The 19,291-nt window shown below is 57.6% G+C and overlaps 2 protein-coding genes across 2 annotated transcripts in view; both read right to left on the bottom strand.

Annotated features, from left to right (window-relative positions):
* UBE2G2 (ubiquitin conjugating enzyme E2 G2) overlaps nt 1-8,208 on the bottom strand; it is a 48,934-nt gene extending 40,726 nt beyond the window's left edge. Inside the window, exon 1 of the mRNA XM_019839291.3 lies at nt 8,088-8,208. The gene's annotated coding sequence lies outside the window, so the exon portion shown is untranslated. The remainder of the gene's footprint in view (nt 1-8,087) is intronic.
* On the bottom strand, nt 1,099-12,899 carry SUMO3 (small ubiquitin like modifier 3). The gene is made up of 4 exons (XM_023238639.2): nt 12,768-12,899; nt 8,088-8,216; nt 4,386-4,457; nt 1,099-2,456 (listed from the first exon to the last, which is right to left on the bottom strand). Exons 1-4 carry the CDS (start codon nt 12,786-12,788, stop codon nt 2,379-2,381), a joined length of 300 nt encoding a protein of 99 aa, XP_023094407.1. The 5' UTR covers nt 12,789-12,899; the 3' UTR covers nt 1,099-2,378.
* Nucleotides 12,900-19,291: the final 6,392 nt, after the last annotated feature.

The raw sequence follows: 19,291 nt of genomic DNA, 5'->3' as shown, positions 1-19,291 counted from the left end.
AGACTGGCGCCAGGGTGGTTTTCTTCTGCATCAGCGTGGCCCCACAGGAACCCCTCCTCGAAGAGAGGAGCTCCAGGAAGGCCAGAGAGGGAAAAGTAGCAACTCCTGCCCTACCCACCTGCCCACGTGCCAACCAGCGTGGCCCTGAGGCAGCGGCGCCCTAGCTGGGATAGGCTAGGAGTGGCTTTCTCCGGCCACCCCTTCCAGCTCCTTGCTTCTCAGGCTTCTGCACGATTGTGTAACATGGGGATAAACAGCCCTTTTTTTTCATGTCCTGGTGGTTCTATTCCCAGATGACCCACTGTGATTTGGCAATCTACCTATGTTTCTTAGAACCCCACTGCCTGGCTTCAAAGAAAGTAAACACATTTACTCCTTTATGGCTCTCCCATGCAAAGACATGTACACCTTTTAAAAAACAAGTTTTCATCTCCACATTTACATCCTACCTATTATTCTATAGAATTTGCCATATAATGCCCTATATAATCTATTGGCATAATATAAAATTTATTTATTGTTGTTATCTGTCTCCTGTAAATAGAGAGTTTACATGTTCCATGAGGACAAGGAGTTTCCGTCTGATTTGTTCGCGGATGCAGCTTCGGTACCTGGGCGTGGCAGTATTTACTGAATTGAATGAAATTAAACAATGCAAACAAACCTCCCAAGTACGCATATTTTAGAGTAAGGGTATACAAGATATCGTAAGTAAGTAGGCTGTTCACTGCACAAGGGAAAGTAGCCTTGTACTCGAACACCAAAAACTTGAGAAGCCCAGACCAACGTCCCTATTCACCTGCCCCCAAAATCTACCCTGTCTTTACACACGACACCCCAGAGAGGAAAAGTGTCATGCCGATGGTTCAGCTGCAGACTGGGAGAGCTCATGAGGAATGAGGGGGTGCCCCCCTCGGCAGGAGAATGCGGGGACCGGCGTGGGTTTAGCTGCAAGGATGCGGTTGGCAGCCATCAGGTGAATACTTACTTTTGGATAACCGGCCTTCAAGCGTACATGCCTCGCTGCACGGTCCGGACAGATACGGAATTGTGACCTAGGCCCCAATGGCCAAACGCAGTATTGAAGACAAGCCAAGAGACAGAATACCAAACTATATTTACTGTTTACAGTAGCAAAGGACAACAAATAATGTACAAATTGGGGAATAAACACAACAGAGCCAGCAGACGTCCCACCCATGCCCAAACAGCAAAACACAAAGGAAATGCGAACATCTTCAGCAAGATTTCAGGCAAGCAAGAAAGGACGGTCATGGTCACACTCCGGGACTAGAACAAGGCAGCAGTGGGTCCATACAGAACGACAGGAGGAAAACTATCAGGGCTTAATTGGTACAGATCCCAAAACATCTCACAGAACTGCAATCACGTACTAAAGCGTAAACCCCGTAGCTGTTTGCAAAGCAGCACAGCCCAAGTCCAGGAGGGCAACGCGGGGTCACCTTTCCATGGGCTTCACTGGTAACACACTTGGAAGCAGGTCTTTTACACAAAAACGTTAAGTGCAATACTGAATCTTGCTTTTTAATATATAGACCATAATTATTCGTCCGAAGCAAATGCGAGGAGAAATCTGAGGCCACGGCACTATTACCAAGTGAGAAATGTGGGGGTTACTTTCGTCTCTATTCAGGGGAAAAGGGTTTTTGCTGCATTGACCTTTGCCCGTGCCGTGGCACCGGGCACCAGGCAGTGGGTGGCGATGGCTCCTGGACCCCAGACCCCGACCACAGGGCCACTCGAGGAGGGGGCACCCAGCGCCATGTTACTGAAGGACCTGGTTATCCTTCATTTTACCTTTCAAAAACACATTCCAGTATTTTCCCTTCAACTTTACCATATTCTAAAATACAACACTTAGCATTCTAAAAACCTGTGCCTATACGAAATAGTGAAAGTTTGTCTCCATCGCCAAATTGCCCCCAAAACCTGTCCCAACGGAAGCATCCCCACTGTGGTGCTGGGAGTTCTCAGCTGGAATATGCGGGGGGGGGGGGGGGGGCCTCAATACCTGGGGTAAAATCCCCATGTAGACGAAAACTGAACCTGCAGACCACAGTTTGGGCCAATGTTCGGGGGGGGGGGGGGGGACGAAAACGAAAGCAAAAACAAACCAAAAGAAACCTCGCAACTCATCTTACGCAAAGACAAGTGTGACTGGCCGGGTGTCAGCGGTGGCCCCCTGCAGACAGAGTTCTGAATTGCCCTCGCAAAATGTCAGAGAGGAAAGTAATTTTGGTGACTGTCCTCGGGTCTCTGCAGACTCCTTTGTGACTGGCATGGCCACTTGTTCACTATTCAACAGCAGACGCAAGGCCGAAGACACGGTGGGGACGGTCCTTGTAGAGGCGGCGCCCTTAGCGACAGCGGCTGTCCCGCGAGCCTCCCGTCTGCTGCTGGAACACGTCGATGGTGTCCTCGTCCTCCATCTCCAGCTGGCGGGGGGGGCGGCGTGACGGGCACGGGGAGAGAGCGACAGCGGTTACTTTCCTCACTGTCACAGAACGGACCTGTCTTCCTCACCCTGGAGGACGCCGTCCCCAAACCCGTCCTCGTGTGTACCGTGCAGGGAAAAGATGCTGGTTTTGGATCTCCAAGAAGCCCTGTCCATCCCCAAGCCTCCCCTGACGGAACTTACAAAAGAACGTGCAAAGCTAAGGACGCTGATGGAAAAAGTAAGACTCTGGGGCACCTGGCTGGCTCAGTCCGTATAGCAGGAGACTCGATCTCAGCTGTAAGTTCGAGCCCCATGTTGGGTGCCCAGGTTACTTAAAAAAATAAAACCTTTGAAAGAAAGAAAAACTGAGTCTCATTTAAACATAAACAAGTGTCTAAAATTTTTACTGAGAGGCGCCTGGGCAGCTCAGTCAGTCGAACGTCCGACTCTTGGTTTCAGCTCAGGTCGTGATCCCAGGGTCACAGGACCGAGGCCCGTATCAGGCTCCATGCCAAGAGCGTGGAGCCTGCTTAAGATTCTCTCTCCCCTCTCTGACAAAAAATGAAATAAATACAACTTTTACTGAACATGACGCAAAATCATTTTCCCATCAGACGCCTCTAACGAGCGGTGCGGAGTCCTGGGGACCAGCAGGACCACATACCTCATGACAGGCGCAGCGGGGTCATGCCCGTGAGCTCCAAAGCAGGCTGAATCTAAACCGCACAAGTGGGGGCACCGCTGGCTGCCCCACCCTGCCCCTTCCCTCTCCCCCTAGACCAGGGCAGGGAAGGCGCAAACGTTTCCCGCCTGCGGCTGCTTTCCCCCACAGAGGGCACACAACCACCTCGCCTCATCCGCCCTTCTCTGAACACAAGGAAGCTTCTGCCAATTGAAACAGGCTGTTTGGCTGGAAGCAGTAACGTTTCCCAGAAACACAGAGAAGGCGCGATAGGGCCGGTGGGGAGCGCCTCCGGCCCCGACCCTGGTGCCAGCCGCGTGACACCCGGGGGCGGGCAGAGACACAGCCTCTCGCTGCACGGTCCCCACACGCGAACCAGTCCCACGATTCCCACGACTCCGCAAAGGGGAGAAAACGGGCACCCTCGCCACTTTGCAGACGCAGAAGGTGGGGACTCCGCGAGGGTCAGTGGCTCTCCAGCCCAAGGCCGTCCTGCTGACCTCAAGGCCGAAGCCCTCCTCACCGCAGCGTGATGCACCGTGACGGGACGGGGGTGTGGGGGCTACGCGGAGGAGAAACCGTGTGGCTGATAATGACGGCTGTGCCTGTCCTCGGCACCCATGCCCCGCGTGCATAAATACGGAAAGGGCACGAGAATCAAGACAGTAACTGAGCTGCAAGTTCAGCGTCCAGACGGGGGGTGGGTGGAAACCACGTCCGGGAGAGGTGCCAGGAGGGTCTGCGTGGCCCTCGTCCATGACCCGGATGCAGCCGCTCAGCACCCGGTCCTCCTGCCCCATCCCCCGGTGTGGAGGATGCTATGTGACCAAGTGCACGTTTCTCATTTCAAAAACTTCAGAACATTCAGAATTTAAAAATGAAATAACCTAGGGGCGCCTGGGTGGCTCAGTGAAGCATCCGACTTCAGCTGAGGTCATGATCTCACGGTTTGTAGGTTCGAGCCCCAGGTAGGGCTCTGTGCTGACAGCTCGGAGCCTGGAGCCTGCTTCGGATTCTGTGTCTCCCTCTCTCTGCCCCTCCCCCACTCACGCTCGGTCTCTCTCTCGCTCGCTCTCAGAAATGTACGTTACCAAAAAAGCTAAATAACCTAATAATTAAAACCATTAAGAAATGAGGAGTATTCTGCATGAGCACCCATCAGCAGCTTTCAAGCCCTTCCCAACAGGAGCGGGTCGAGCGCGGCGGGAAGGAGCCAGAAAGCGCACACACACGGAGCTTTCGTACCTGCGCAGGGGTGTCTGTTTCATTAATCGGCTGCCCGTCAAACCTGAATCTAATCTGTCTCATTGACAAGCCCTGAAAAGAAAAACCAATTATCATTAGATATTTCCAGATAACACATTAATTCCAAAAAATAAGACGTTTATCTCAAAACACCTGAATTCTGAACATAGACGTTTTTGATCCACTTGATTATAAAAGCTTGCCAGTGGGCCTACAATCTCTTTCACGTGACGCCCCAGCAGGGAAAATTCCAGAAACCACTGCTCTGACACTCTCCAGCTGCTGCAAGTGCCCGGCCCCACCCACCCCCTCATTTCCCTCGAGGAGCCAGCACAATCCTTCACTGTTGGAGAGGGGCGCCTGGGGGGGCTCTGTCAGCTAAGCCCCCGACTTCGGCTCAGGTCCTGATCTCGAAGCTCGTGGGTTCGAGCCCCGCGTCGGGCTCTGTGCTGACGGCTCGGAGCCTGGAGCCTGCTTCGGATTCTGTGTCTCCCTCTCTCTCTGCCCCTCCCCTGCTCACGCTCTCTGTCTCTCAAAAACAAATAAACGTTTAAAAAAAAAAATTTTTTTTTAAACTCCTCCAAGAGAAGCCGTCAGGTAAGGACGAGGCCTGTGGTCAAGGGCCGCGTGCGGGTGGGAAGCAGTCCTGACCCCCGGGCCCGGGGGGGGCTGCAGCAGAGCGTTTCTGTCCAGGGAGCAGCACAGGCAGACTTTCTGCGTCCCCAGGGCACGGCGAACATGGTCGAGGAGAAAAAGCACCTCCTCTTAAAAAGCAATTCTGACTTCGCTTGAACACAACAGGCAGCATGGAAACATGCATCTCTGCTCCCCCTGAACCTCCTGGGAAGACATAAAACAACGAAGGACAAAGAAAACAGGAGAGGAGACGGGCCAGCAGGCAGACGACATGGCTGCCGGCTGGGGGCTGCGGGGCTGTGGACACGAGACCCCAAGGTCAGGGTGGCGGTGGGGGCAAGACAGGGAGCCCCCCGAGGCCTAGGGACCTGCACACGGGCACCCGGAGGCAGCGATGCAGCACGCAGCTGATTTTGGATGACTGCCTCAAAGTTCCTATTGGACCCCCACATCGGGGCCCCCCAAGCCCCAAGCAGCTGGCACCTCCCAAGGGCAAAAGGTCTACTTCCCGGAGAGGTTAACGCCGAGCCCTGGACTCGGGATACGAGGGACGAGTGACGGCAGCCCCATTTCGCCCATGCGGCTGCACCCCCAGGGCACAGGCAGGAGCCCGGGGGGGCCCCTTCTGGGAGATCTGCTGCCTCACAGGTTGCGACGCCTGGGAGCCCCCCCGCAAAACCACCAGTCCTGGCAGGTCACCCCGTGGTGGCGAGTGGGTCAGCAGCTGTCTGGGCTGCATTCTTAAATATGAGCAGTTCACCAGGACTTGGGGGGCCGTGTGAAGACAGGCTCAGGCACGTGAGACATGCAGGCAGCAAGGAAGGAAAGCACCAGACCAGGGGAAGGGAGGGGCCAGAGGTCACACACACTAGAAATCCTCCGGGAGGCAGAAACCGAGCCTTACCGACTACTGGGGAAAGAAACCCTCAGAGAACAGGGAGGAATGAAGACCATTTGGAAATTAGACGTCATGACAGAAGCAGGTCTGTCCGCATAAAGTGGGAACAGAAAGTTGAGAGGATCTTCCAGAAAGAAAACCGTCAGGAACGCTAAAGCCCGGTCAGTGCCAGGTGGGCAGTGATGATCTCGAGGGACGGCTCCAGAAGAGGTGACTCCAACATGCGTGGGCGTTCCGAACACGGGGGACAGGACGGCAGAGGCCAGTCACGGAAGAACCAACGTAAGTCGTGTTTCCTGAACTGAAAAGTTTCTATGTGGAAAGTACCGGAGGGGCGCCTGGCTGGCTCAGTCGGTGGCGCGGTGGAGCATGTGACCCCTGATCTCAGGGTCGTGAGTTCAAGCCCCACGTTGGGTGTAGAAATTAGTTTAGAAAAAAGAAAGTAGAAAGTACCGAGAAAGTGAAGGGGACGATCGTGCTCTCAAAGCACATGAGGGCGAGGTGTCCAGACAGGAGAAGGAGGTCCCAAAAGCTCTCAGAGAAAAGCAAAGTGCATTCAAAGGACAGAGGATCAGAATGTCCCCGAACTCGCCGCACCAACATTAGATGAACGCGATGTGCTAACTCCAAAAAAAAAAAAAAAAGACTTTTCTAGAAATTCAACCTAGAAATCTACGTGCAGCCAAATAGTGAAGTGTGAAGGTTCACGAAAAGCAAATCATTTTCAGAACAGAGTCTCAAAGACGCTGCCCTTGCTAACCCTTTCGAGTAAGATGCTGGGAGACGGGATGAAGATTCATCCAGAAGACACACAGGATGCAGGCAAAAGAAGCCTCCAGATGGATTCCAGGGTGGCTTCATGATGACAGCCGTGCCACCGGTGTGGCCCGGGCAGGAAGGGGCAGGAGGGCGGCCGGACGCCAAAGATGCGCCCCAGTGCCCAAGGCCAGGTACTGTGGAGGTACGGCACTTGTGGAGACCGTGGCTGACACGTGGCTGACGGACACCCAGAAAATCACACACGACCGCCACCTGACCAACAGAAACCCGACGTGGACAGGAGCCGGGCTCCGGGGCAGCACCTCCTGGGCCTCGGCAGAACCCGGCACGTTCCAGGGCAACCTACTGGAAGGACAGGGGCAGGGACGTGGACAGACAGCAGGGTCAGAGAGCTAGGACTTTCCACCCTTCTTGGGGGAAAATAATCTCTAAGGCCAAAAACATGAAGAAAGAGAAACAGAAACCTATTTACCAAGAAAGAGCGAAAGAAACAGTTGAAGGGGCTGGGGGTGACGGCCTCCGAGGAGCAAGTCTGACAAGAAGGGAGAAAAAGAGGACGGCACGTAGCATTTTTATAGTGTTTTTTAGAACAAGCCCAAGGCATCATCAGAGCCAGGACGGGAACCAACCAACCACCAGCATTTGCAAAGCATTCGGAGCAAGGCCGCCTCCCACCAAAGGGAGCAGAGGCCGGGCGGGCCACGCGCCACGGCGAGGCCGCCACGTAGGTCCTCCGGTGGCGCAGAGCCCCGGGGCGAAGGCAGTCCCCGAGCGAGAACGAGGACACGGGACACGGCGGCGGGAAGCACAAGCGTTGTGTGAGCCGCAAGTCTGTAGAGACGCTGCTGACCCAGAGGACAGCTACAGCGGCTGGCCCGCCACCGCGGGGGGGGGGGGGGGGGGGGGGGGGGGGGGGGGGGGGGGGGGGGCTGCCGGCCAATCGCTCCGCTGCGCACACGGCCGAGCAAAGGGAGGGAATCAAGCACTTTCTGCAAACCGCAGTGAGGAGGGCGGCGTGCACACACACGTGTTCTGGCTGCGGGAGAACCGCACGCGCGCTCACTGCTCTGCTGCTGAACGTGACCCCAGCTGCATCAGGAGGACCCGCCAGACTCCGGAGGAAGGGCAGGCGGTGTGACAGGTGCGCACGAGGAAGAGCTGATGGCGGTGACCGACAGGGGCACCTGATAACTGCCCCCGAGGAAGACCACGCGCACGCACACACGCAGGGCACGCACACACGCAGGGCACGCACATGTGATGCACACGCTGCACGCACCCCCGCGCACACAGGACATGCACACGCACTGCACACACCCACGCGCACACACAGGACACACGCACTGCACACACACGCACGGCCTGGCCCTCGGCAGGGCTGCACGCACCTGCCTCTCGCAGTACGCCTTCATCAGCTTGCTCAGCGGCGTGTGTCTCTTGATTTTGAACTGGACGACGGAGCCATCCTGCCCGGCCACTTTCAGGTTGATGTGGTCGTTCTCGGTCTTCACCCCCTCCTGCAAAGACACGCAAAACCGGTCTCAGGACCACATCTCCAAATAGCCGCCGTTTTCACACGCGAGTCTGGGGGTAACTGCTGGGGTGTAAGTCTTTAAAACGAACAGAATTCTAGGGGCGCCTGGGTGGCTCAGTCGGTTAATCGTCCGACTTCAGCTCAGGTCACGATCTCGCGGATCGTGAGCTCGAGCCCTGAGTCAGGCTCTGTGCTGACAGCTCGGAGCCTGGAGCCTGCTTCAGGTATCTCCCCCTGTCGCTCTGCCCCTCCCCTGCTCACGCTCCGTCTCTCAAAAATAAGTAAATGTTAAAAAAAGTTTTTTAATAAATAAATGAAACTGAACTCCTAAAGTTCTGCGATCTAGAATCACTCCTATGACTGTTTGATTTTTACACACAATTCACTTTTGTATTTGTTAAGCATCTGAGAGGAAACAGCACAAATCTAAAAAATTTTCAGATTCTAAATTCAAAGGAAAAAATCTCAAGTCTAGAAAAAAAATTCCTTCTTTGTTATAAGATTACTCTTAAACCACATACTCACAGGTTGTGCAGGCTTATACAGACTGGGAAGACAAGACAACGAAGGTTCACGACTAAGGAGAACCCTGAGCAGCAGGCTCTTGGGGGTGCCTGGGTCCCCGAGCCACTGCCCAGAGCCATGGAGGGCGGCCACGGCAGGTGCTGTGGGCACACACTGCTGTGGGCCACCTCACTTATCTGGTACTGCCGGGGAAGACAGGAGTCGTTTATTTTGAGCAAAATGACGAAGCTGGCCTGAGCCCTTTCAGAAATAAAGTTTAATGTCAACTGTCACACCCCCCCGCCTTTCTCTGGCACGTCCTGTGGGGCGGATCCGACCCACGAGGGCTGAGGGCAGGGGGCAGGGCTCATCGGTACTGCCTCTGCCTCCACGGCCGTTCCTATCCCTCCCTCGGTGCCCAGGCACGCGGGTTGCTGGGGACACGGAGGGCTCTGGGAGAGCAGCAGCCCCAGGACACAGGTGGACCGGCTGGTGGCCTCCTTCTCCGGAACATGGACTCCGCTGTGGGCAAGCGGGCAGTGCAAGCGGGGTGTCCAAGGTGGGAGCCGGGGCGCTCCTGTGAGCATCCCCCTCTCCCCAGAGACGAAGCATGCATTTGTTGAGTGCTTTTTTTTTTCTTTTCAAATAAAGCTTTTATTTTGGAATTTACAGAAAAGGTGCAGAGCTGGGCTCCAGCCGCACACCCCCCTCGCCGGCTCCCCCTCACCTCAGCACCCCACACGCCACACCCATCTGGCACCTGAGAAGCCAGCACGGGCGTGCGTCTCTAGGACCGGGACGCCAAGCTTTCCTGGCATTTTCCCAATGTCCCCACTAAGGTCCTTTCCTGTTCTGGGATCCAATCCGGGGTGCCGCATTCATACCCGCTTAGAGAGAGGATTTTTTTTTCCTATTTGTCTTGTGTTAGAATACGCGTGACATAAAACCTACTGCTTAACCACTTTAGGTTGGTGTGAAATACACTCCTGATGTCCTACAACCTTCCCGCATCCATCTCCGGAACCCTTTTCGTCCTGTGGAACTGAGGACCCTTGGGTTGCTTCCACATTGTAGCTATTACGAAGGACGCTGCGGTGAACGTGGGTGAAGAAGGATGGCTCGGAGCCCTGCTTTCAGGGTTTTGGGGCCCACGCCCTGAAGCGGGATCGCAGGGGCATGCGGTAATTCTATTTTTAATTTTTTTAGAAACACCCATGGTGTTTCTCCGGTGACCACCCCGTTTTACATGCCCACCATCAGGGCACAAGCGTCCCAACAGCTGCACGGTCTCACCAGTGACTCGTGTTTCTGTTTTCTTATAGCGGCCACCCCGCGGGTGTGAGGCGTGTCTCACTGGGGTTTTGATTTGCGTTTCCCTGTTAGCAACACTGAGCATACGTCACGTGCTTTTTGGCCATTTGCGGATCTTCTTTGGGGAAATGTCTATTCAAGAGTTTGGTCATTTTTGAATAAGGTTCTTTTTTGGTGCTGTTTTTAAGGGTGATCTACATATTCTGGATATTAACCCATTATCAGATGATTTGCAAATTATTTTCTCCCACTCTGTGGGGTGCTTCGGATTCTACGGATGGTGTCTCTTGATGCACACAATTTTTAATTTTCAAATAGTGCGATTTGTCTATTTTTTTCTTCTGTTGCTGTGCCTGTGCTGTCACATCCAGAAGTCATTGCCAAGTCCAATGTCAGGAAGCTTTTGTCCTAGGTCTTCTCCTGAGAGTTTTGTTTCAGGTCTTACATTTGGGTCCTCGATCTATTTCAAGTTGCTTTTTTGTGCATGGTGTGAGGTAAGAGTCCAACTTCATTCTTCTGCATGTGGATAGAGAACGCATTTGCTTTTTTAACGAAAAGATATCGACGTGTCAAAACAAACAGACACAGCGCCCAGGACGCAAACAAGCCAGGCGATGGCTGCAAGTCCAGGTGGAGGAACATGGCAGGAGGGGCTCAGGGAGGGTGCTGGGGGCACCAGCTCCCTCGGGGGCTGTGGGGGCAGGGAAGGTCACCAGCCCCTCTCCCTGCTAATGAAGGAACACTAAACCAATGGCCTGTCCCGGACCCCTAGAGTTCCTAGTAAACAGGAGTGAAAGAAAAGAAACAATGACCTCAAATCACTAAGGTCAACCCTCTGCCTCAACCAGAGGGGGCTGTTTTCCCAACTGACCCACAAGGTTTTATCCCAGCACCATGATGGCTTGGGAGCGTGCCTCCTGCCCTCTCCAGGCTCACAGGGCACAGCCCCGCCTCAGTTCAGAAGTAGTGAAAAACAGGGGCACCTGGCGGGCTCAGTCAGCTGAGCATCCGACTCTTGATTTCGGCTCAGGTCACGATCTCATGGTTCATGGGTTTGAGCCCCATGTCCGGCTCTGTGCTGACAGTGCGGAGCCGGCTTGGGGTTCTCTCTCTCCCTCTCTCTCAAAATAAATAAGTAAACATCTTTTCTTTAAAGTAGTAGTTAAACCAAGTTCACTCAACTGAACTGGAACATAGAAGGCGACCACCTAACAGTAAAGTTTAAGTACAGCAAAGCCACCGAGTGCCGCACGTATTTACGCGTCAGTCAGAGGAAGCCCCAGAGAACCGTAAAGGCGTTTATATTTGCCTCACTGAAGACAATCTGCCCAAGATGGGAAACAGGTATAAAGGCTGAGCTGGTAAAAAGCAAAGGCTCCGACCACATCTGGAACGAGGAGGCTGTGCGGGAGTGTGACCTCCTCTCAAGTCACAGCGAGGACGGTGCAAGCTTCCACCAAGGCCTGACGGGGGGCTCCGGGAGGGTCCACCCAACCCCAGCTCTGCCTCCTGGGTGTACGGAGGCTGGGCTCCGGTCTCTGTGCAGAGGGGGTGCCATCTCCAGTACCAAACAGGCTGATGTCGGAGGCCACCTATATGCAAAGCATTCAGCTCAGCTGATCTTCCACTTGGGCAAAAAGAAATAGACCCCAACAGTGCAGACAAAAAATACACACACACACACAATAAGAGCAAGTAACATAACGTCGGATCCTCCTAAGAACTGACTGCCAACGCACCGAAGTGAGGGGCCAACACCAGGGAGCCCAAAAAGGATGGGGAGCACACCGCAGAGGGCGCGACGGGAAGGGGGGAGCACACGTCAGAGGGTGTGATGGGGAGGGGGACAGGACAGCGACCCCGAAGCGGTAGGTAAGGGGGAGGTGCACAGTAGAGAACGCGACGGGGAGGGCCGAGCGCACACCGGAGGAGGTGATGGAGAGGTGGGCGGGCACACACTCCGAGGACGTCGATGAATAAGGGAGGGCACACACTGGAGGGCGCAGCAGGACGCGGCTGGGGCGGGCTCGCCGCGGGTACCCAGCGTGCGCCCTCTCCGCGCCCTACGAAGACATAAGGGGGATCGTCCAGACCCCGCAGGGCGGAGGCGCGGACCGCGGGGGGCCGAAAGGGCAGCAGCCGGGAAAGGTCTCGGCGAGAAAGGTCCTGGGAAAGCACGGCCCCGGAGAGAAAGGGGTAGTGGGGCAAAGGTCAAGGCTAGGGGTAGGTCCCGGATAGGGTCGCGGATGGGAGCAGACGGGGGGTGAATCCGGAGGTGGCTCAGGGGTCCCGGCGGGGAGGGTCCGGTCAGGGGCCGCGCCCCCCGCCGCTGTGTCCAAGGTCCGCCCGAGCTAGGTTCCGGGAACGGCAAGGCGCCCACGAGCCGAGGGGCGGGACCCGGACCGTCAGGGCGGACCCTGGGTGGGGCGAGGAGCGCCTCGGGGCGGGGCCGGGGCGGAGCCTGGATGGGGCGGAGCAGCAGCAGGGCGGGGCCTGGGCGGGGCGGAGCCGGGTAGGAGGGGGAGGGGAGCGGCGCGGCGTGCGGGGGGAGGGGCAGGAGGCCCAGGGCGCGGGGAAACCCCGCAGACACCGCCTCCCCTTCCCCCTCCATCCCGAGGTGGCGGAGGGTGCCGGGCGCGGACCGGGGCGGGGGGCGGCGGGGACGGCGCGAGCGCGGGGCCGACCCAGGGGCCCCGGCCCCGCGCCCGCCGGCCCTTACCTTGGGCTTTTCCTCGGACATGGCTGCGCGCGGCGGCGGGAGGCGGCGGCGGGGAAGCAGGCAGCGCCGGAGCGGGCGAGTCACGCTCTCGGCCCGCCGCTCTCCCGCCGCAACTGCTCGCGGGGCCGCGCTTTGCCCCCCAAATCCCTGCGTGCCGGTTGGCCGGCGCGGGGGTCACGTGGAGGCGCGCGTGCACGAGGCGCGTGCCCCGCGGCGTCGGGCGCGCGCTCGGCCGGGCCGAGGTTCCTGGTGGTTGGAAATGCGTCACGGAGCGGCCCCGCGCCATCCGGCCGTTCCGACAGCGGGACCGCACGGGGCACCGAGGGGCCCGGGGGCGCACGGGAAAGGCGGGCGCGCCCAGGATACTGAGGGGCCCTGGGGCTCACAGGAAGGGGAGGGCGAGCGCAAGACCGGGGGGCTGGGGGGGAGGCTGGGGGGGAGGCTCCGGGGGCGCACAGGGAAGGGGGACGCCCAGGACACGCAGGGGCCCCGGGCGCACAGGAAAGGGAGGGGCGAGCACAAGGCACCGAGGGGCTCCCAGGGCACACACGGGAGCGCGGGGGCGCCCAGGGGAACGCCCACAGGCAGGGGTCAGGGACCAGGATGGACACGTTGTCTTGGCGCCTGAGAAGGGCCTCTCCGCCTCCTCGGTGCCCTCGTCCGTCGACCTGGTCCTTGGCCTGCTTGCGCTCGGCCGGCCAGGCCCAGGCACGCCCACTCGTTTCGCTAGTGCAGCACGGTTTTTCAGAGGAAAAGGAAGCAAAGGCCAGTCTGGTGAACCATCTCTGGTGACCACAGGGGACCTGGTGAGTGAGTGTTGCCTCACAAGGCAGCCCCACTCCTGGATAAGGTGAGGAGCCACGCGTCCAGTTAAGAGGAGCCGCAGGGGAAGGAAGGAGACCCAAGGCTGAGCCGCCTCTCTGCGCCACCGCTAGAGACCGCTTGCAGGCGTTCATTCAGCAAGCCCCCACGTACCCCAGAGCCTGCGCCCTTCACCGGGACAGAGGAGGGACAGAGGCATGTGGAAGGCCTTCTCCTATGGCCACTTACCTCCTGGTGGAGCCAGGCTTCACCCCTAGCTGCGTCCCCCTTCTCCCCTTACCGGTCCCCATCGCGGCCTTCTGAGTCTGGTGAGTGGAGGCCCAGCCCCTGGGGGCGCTGGTGGGGTGGGTGCCGGAGGCTGTCTTGTGACCGCTTTCCTGAGGTTTGTGCAATGCACGCTACACAGCAGAAACCGAGTGCGTAGACAATCTGAACAACACGATGAATTACATATTAGGTCTCTAAGAGAAGGTCATTAAGTTGTAAGAACTCATACAGGGGGAGGGTTCCGCTGAGGACGCAGAAAGCTGGAACAGTCATTCTCCCAGTCTGAAAACGAGAAGCTGGAAAAGCTATAAAACCATAGCTTTCCTTAAACTCTCGGCGAGCTGGGATTGCAGCTTCCCCGTCTTTGAGTCCGGGCCCCTCCAATCTGCCTGCTCTCGGGGACTCTCAGAGTCCTTGGACGGCCGCCCACTCTGCCTGCACCTCACGTCTCTCCTTCAGTTTGGGAAGATATTTTTCTAGGTCTAGAAATCTGAGCTTAAAGTCTTTGAAGGTGTCCCTTCACTGTCCGCATTGTCGGAATACATCCTGGGCCCGGCCCTCTGGAGGCCTCCTGTCCCTGGAAAGGAAACGGGGTCCCCACAGAAGTCCCAGCCAAGATCCAAGGACACGGGGCCGGACCTCGGCAAGAGAGTCTCCCCGTTGCCCCCCGCATACACACAGCCTGTGCCGGGACGGCACCAAGAAGCAAGCTTGGGTTCATCCTGCAGCACAGGGGATACCAAAGAAATCTGAGGTCGGTGAACACTAAAGAACCCGTAACGGCCACCGAGCCCAGACTCACTCGACTCCCACCTGCTTCACTCACCCCCGGCGGAGGCAGCCGAACAGAGGAGGGATGCCCATTTCCAGATAGAAATACCAGCAACCTCAGTCTCTGTCGTCCGGCGGGCGATATCGGTGTTCTACAAGACGCACACACAAAGGAGAACACCCACAGTCAAGACACGACAGTCAGCAGAGCCAGATCCAGATACGACCTAGAAGCTGGGACTGTCCAACAGGATTCGTGTGAAGGCTCTGGCACGAGAGGTAAGTGACGTGAAGGAAAAGGCGGGGAATGCCAGCACAAAGATGGAGGCTGTGAGGGAGTCCAACGGAAATGCTGGAAACAGCAGCGTGACGGAGAAGTTGCTCTCAACCAGCGCACGAACGCGGTCAACACAGACGCCGGGAACTTCCAGATAAGTGTGTGGAAATCACCCGAACTAAACAGAGGGCAACAGGTGGGAACCCCTGAGAACCCAAGAGAACGCAGCAAACAGAAGCCCTGGAATGAGTCATTTCACACGGTCTAATGTGTGTCACTGGAGTAACAGAAGAAGGGAAAAGGGGCAGAAGAAACATTTGTAGAAATAAGGGCTGGGGGCACCTGGGTGGCTCAGTCAGTTGAGCATCTGACTTGGCTCAGGTCATGATGGCACACTTCGGGAGTTCGAGCCCCGCATCAGGCTCTCTGCTGTCGGGCTCTGTCCCGAACCTCTGCTGTTGGGCTCAGAGCCCACTTCGGGTGCTCTGTCCCCTTCTCTGCCCCTCCTTCACTCACACCCTCTGTTTCTCTCTAAAGAAACTTTAAAAAATAATAGTAGTGGCTCAGGTTTTCTAAAAATTAAGACCTCATGGCACAGATCCAGATTCAGAAAACTCACCTGGGATTTATACGTGTACCAGGCACACCGGGACAGCCCTGTCCAAGCTGGCAAAAACCAAACATAAAGAAAACATCCTGGGGCGCCTGGGTGGCTCAGTCGCATAAGTGTCTGACTCTTGGTTACGGCTCAGATCAGGAGCTCACGGTTCGCAAGATGCAGCCGTGTGTCAGCTCCACACTGAGCGTGCAGCCTGCTTGGGATTCTTTCCCTCCTTCCCTCTCTCTGCCCCTCCCTCACTTGTGCTCTCTTTCTCTCTCTCTCTTCTCTCCCAACATAAATAAGTGAACGTTTAAAAAAAGAAGGGGCGCCTGGGTGGCTCAGTCGGCGAGCGTCCGCTTTCCACTCGGGTCATGATCTTGTGGTTTGTGAGTTCAAGCCCTGCATGGGTCTCTGCTGTCAGTGCAGATCTTCTGTCCCCCTCTCCCTCAGAGAGGGAGAGCGAGAATCCCAAGCAGGCTCCGTGCTGTCAGCACAGAGCCTGACGTGGGGCTCAATCCCATGAACCGTGAGATCATGACCTGAGCCGAAATCGGTCGCTCACTGACTGAGCGCCCCCCAGGCGCCCCCGCTCACAGAATCTTGAACTTCACCGTGGTCGGTTAGCTTGAAATGACAAACGTCCTCTGCGTTCTGTAGAGCGGTGGTTCTCAAAATCTGGTCCCTGGACCAGCGGCATCCACGTCACCTGGGAGCGTGTTACAGATACACTTTCTTGGGCCCCTTCCAGACCTGCTGGATCAGAAACTGGCGGGGCCCGGCAGCCTGTCTTCACAAGCCCGCCGGGTGATTCCGGTGCTGCTCGCGTTTGGGAGCCGGACAGGCAAAGCTGCCCGGACGAATCGTCAGCAATCTGGTCAAGCCCCAGGTCCCGGTGCGGCCGGAGAGGGAGGGGCTGGCATTCTGCATTCTCTTCCAGCCCCCTGGTGAGGACAATCTGCTAGATCTTGGGCCACGCCGCCCTCCCTCCTGCTTTGGCGGTGCCTGAGTCACCAGGCGCATTTCGGAAGCTACCCTCTTGCACCCATGAAGTCTGGCATCGATGGGCTTAAAAATGTCTCAGGGCGCCTGAGGGGCTCAGTTAAGCATCCAACTCTTGATTGCAGCTCGGGTCACGATCTCCAGGTTTGTGGGACTAAGCCCTGCATCAGGCTCCGTGCTGTGAGTGGATTGGGATTCTCTCTCCCCCTCCCCTGCTCACGTGTGTGCGCTCGCCTGCTCGCTCGCTCTCTCTCAAACTTAAGAAAAAGATTCTCTCTCTCTCTCTCTGCCCCTCTCTAAACAAGCATGATTCCTAAGGTGCAGGGACGATGGAGGATCACCAGTGTGGGTGTGGAGGAAAAGCCTGAGGCCCCGGGGCTGAGAGCTGGAGCGGGTCTATCACGTGCACCCTGCCCACCTCTCCCGAGCCGCAGTGAGGACACTCTGTGCACCGAGCGGCTAAGACGTGCACAGGTGAAGGTGACCCCGTGCGCCAGGTACCGATGTCAGCACCTAACGCTGGACGCAGAGAGGGAGCAAAGAGCACACCGCAAGTCACCCAGGGGGAGAGGGAATCAGAAATCTTTGAGCCACGGGGATCGTGCGGGCTAAGTGATCACAGGGAGCCGAGGAAGGACATCAGCACACAGCTAAGCTACAGTAGGACAATTCTAGCCGCCATAATGGGGCCTCCTGACCTCTTCCCCAGTCCCTGGGGCTGGTAAGGAAGGGCCCTGCAATTTGGACACAGGTGTAGACCATGAACTGGCCCTGAAACCTTCTCCGGAGGCGCCTGTGGCCATTTTCGAGGGTTGCTGCGTCCTGGAGCAGAGGGAGTTCCTGGACCTTCCGGGGTATTCCATACAGGCTCTGAAGAGGCCCCATTCGGCCACGGAGGCCCGCTTCTTGGAGCGGGCTTACGGAGGCAGAGGAGAAAGGGTCTTGCCCCGAATCCAGCTCACAGCGGGCCGGGTGGGAGCCAGGGGCCGCAGACCGTGTCCCCCCGGGCTTCAGGAGGGACATCTGTGGCTGGGGGAGGGCAGATTGAGGCCCGGGGACCTGCACACCCGCCCCACTGACGACCTGGCGAACCTGCTGCCGGGAGCAGGCAGCGCCGGGAGGCACCATCCAAGGCTTGGGGGACCCGGTGTTCCCCCGACACTAGGAGCTCAAGCGTGACCCCCGGAACTTGAATGCGGAAGCCCTCACACCAGCACCTGGGAATGTGGCCTTATTTGGAGACGGGGCCCTTAACGAGGTGGTTAGGTTAAAAGAGCCCATGGGGTGGGCCCTAACCCCAGGTGGCTGGGCTCTTCTAACGAGAGGACATTGGGACACAGAGATGGGAGGAATATGGGCACAGAGGAGGGGCCGTGTGAGGACACGGGAGAAGACGGCCGTGTACCGGCCTCGGGAGGAACCCGGCCTGCCCACGCCTGCATCGGGGGCGTCCTGCGTCTGGCACCATGAGAGATGAGCGCCCGCTGTCCAAATCGCCCCGCTGTGGCACTTTGTCGTGGTGGCCAAAGCAGGCCGGTGCTCCCCCAACCCGCTGAAGCCAGGCGGGCTGCAGGAACCAAACCCTTATGTGGAGGTGATGCAGCCAGGGCGCCGAGGTCCCGGCCCCTGGGCTGTACCCGCTGGCCCGACACAGGCTGCTTCCGTGTCTCCAGATCCTGCCTTTGCCTTCGTGCGGCTGCGGAGCAGAATGCCTTCACTTTGACCTCAGGGCGGGTCCACTTTGTCACTGTCCTCAGGCCGAGGTGACCGTGACCTCACACTAAGCTCATTAGGCCCGATGGGGATAGGGAGAAGGCTGGAAGCTTAGTACCTGTGCGCCCAGGGTGGGGGCTGAACCCCGCCCCGCTTGGGGTCATGCCGCCTGGGGGCCTTCCTGGGGAGGGGGCTGCCGGGAACACATCAGACTGTCCCTCCAGAGAGGACGGTCACTACACGATGTGCTGGGCCCCGTGAAGGGCGTGCTGCACACCTGGGCCTTTTAGGGTTTTAGAGGTGACGTGGTCCACGTGTGGATGTGCTGCTCAGACCCACGTGTGGGATCGTCCTTAAGGCCACCACTACTGAGTGGGGCCTGAAGCACGGAGAGGCTGGGGCTGCCCGCCCAGGGCCTGGTGACCCAGCAGAGCCCGTGGTACAGGAAGCCTGTGAGCCTTCTGGCCGGCCCCAAGAGAAGAACCACACGCAGCCCCTGTCTAGTCCTTGGGAGGAAGGCTGCACCTTCCATGGACGATTCTCTACTTGGAAAGCGGCTCCTTGCCTGATCTGGGCACAGGGGTCCCTGCCTCAACTGCCCATCATGGATCGTGTATTACCTGATCGGCCGGTCACCAAGCGCACATGCCTCGGGGCCAGGAAGAATGGGACAGCAGGTCCCGAGCACGTCCAGACCCAGCAAGGCAGATTCCCTTAGCCCTTGAGGCTCGAACCTCCCACTGGTCGGATGCTCTGCCCTCCAGGCCCAGGGGCACCAGCTTCGCCCCCACCAGGCAGGGGTCACGTCCTTCTAGCTGTCAGAGGCCTGGGGCAGCACGCTCAGTGTGCTGAAAAGGAACCCTAACCGTTCTGCCCCCGCGTCACTCTGCAGCTCACCCAAAGGAAACACGGTCCTGGCGTGGAGTGCGGGACCACAGGCCCCCAAGAGGACCCCCTCCCACTGCTCTGAGATTTCACGGGGGAGCCCTTTCCTCTCCCAACCAGCCTCGCCAAAGCAAACTGAGGGACTGTGTGTTTGATGTGGTGCTAATACGCGGGGATAACAAAGCCCAC

The sequence above is a fragment of the Felis catus genome, chromosome C2 (genome assembly GCF_018350175.1).
Source record: "Felis catus isolate Fca126 chromosome C2, F.catus_Fca126_mat1.0, whole genome shotgun sequence".
NCBI lineage: Eukaryota > Metazoa > Chordata > Mammalia > Carnivora > Felidae > Felis > Felis catus.
Note: the sequence above shows the minus strand (reverse complement) of the source record. Positions and strands in the feature narration are given on the sequence as shown.

Excerpts from the sequence above, each read along its gene's own strand:
- SUMO3 (XM_023238639.2), bottom strand. The coding sequence starts at position 12,788 with ATGTCCGAGGAAAAGCCCAAG. Across the intron at positions 4,458-8,087 it reads AGGCGTACTGCGAGAGGCAG|GGCTTGTCAATGAGACAGAT; the intron begins GTGCGTGCAGCC and ends TTTTCTTTTCAG. Across the intron at positions 2,457-4,385 it reads AAACAGACACCCCTGCGCAG|CTGGAGATGGAGGACGAGGA; the intron begins GTACGAAAGCTC and ends CCCCCCCGCCAG.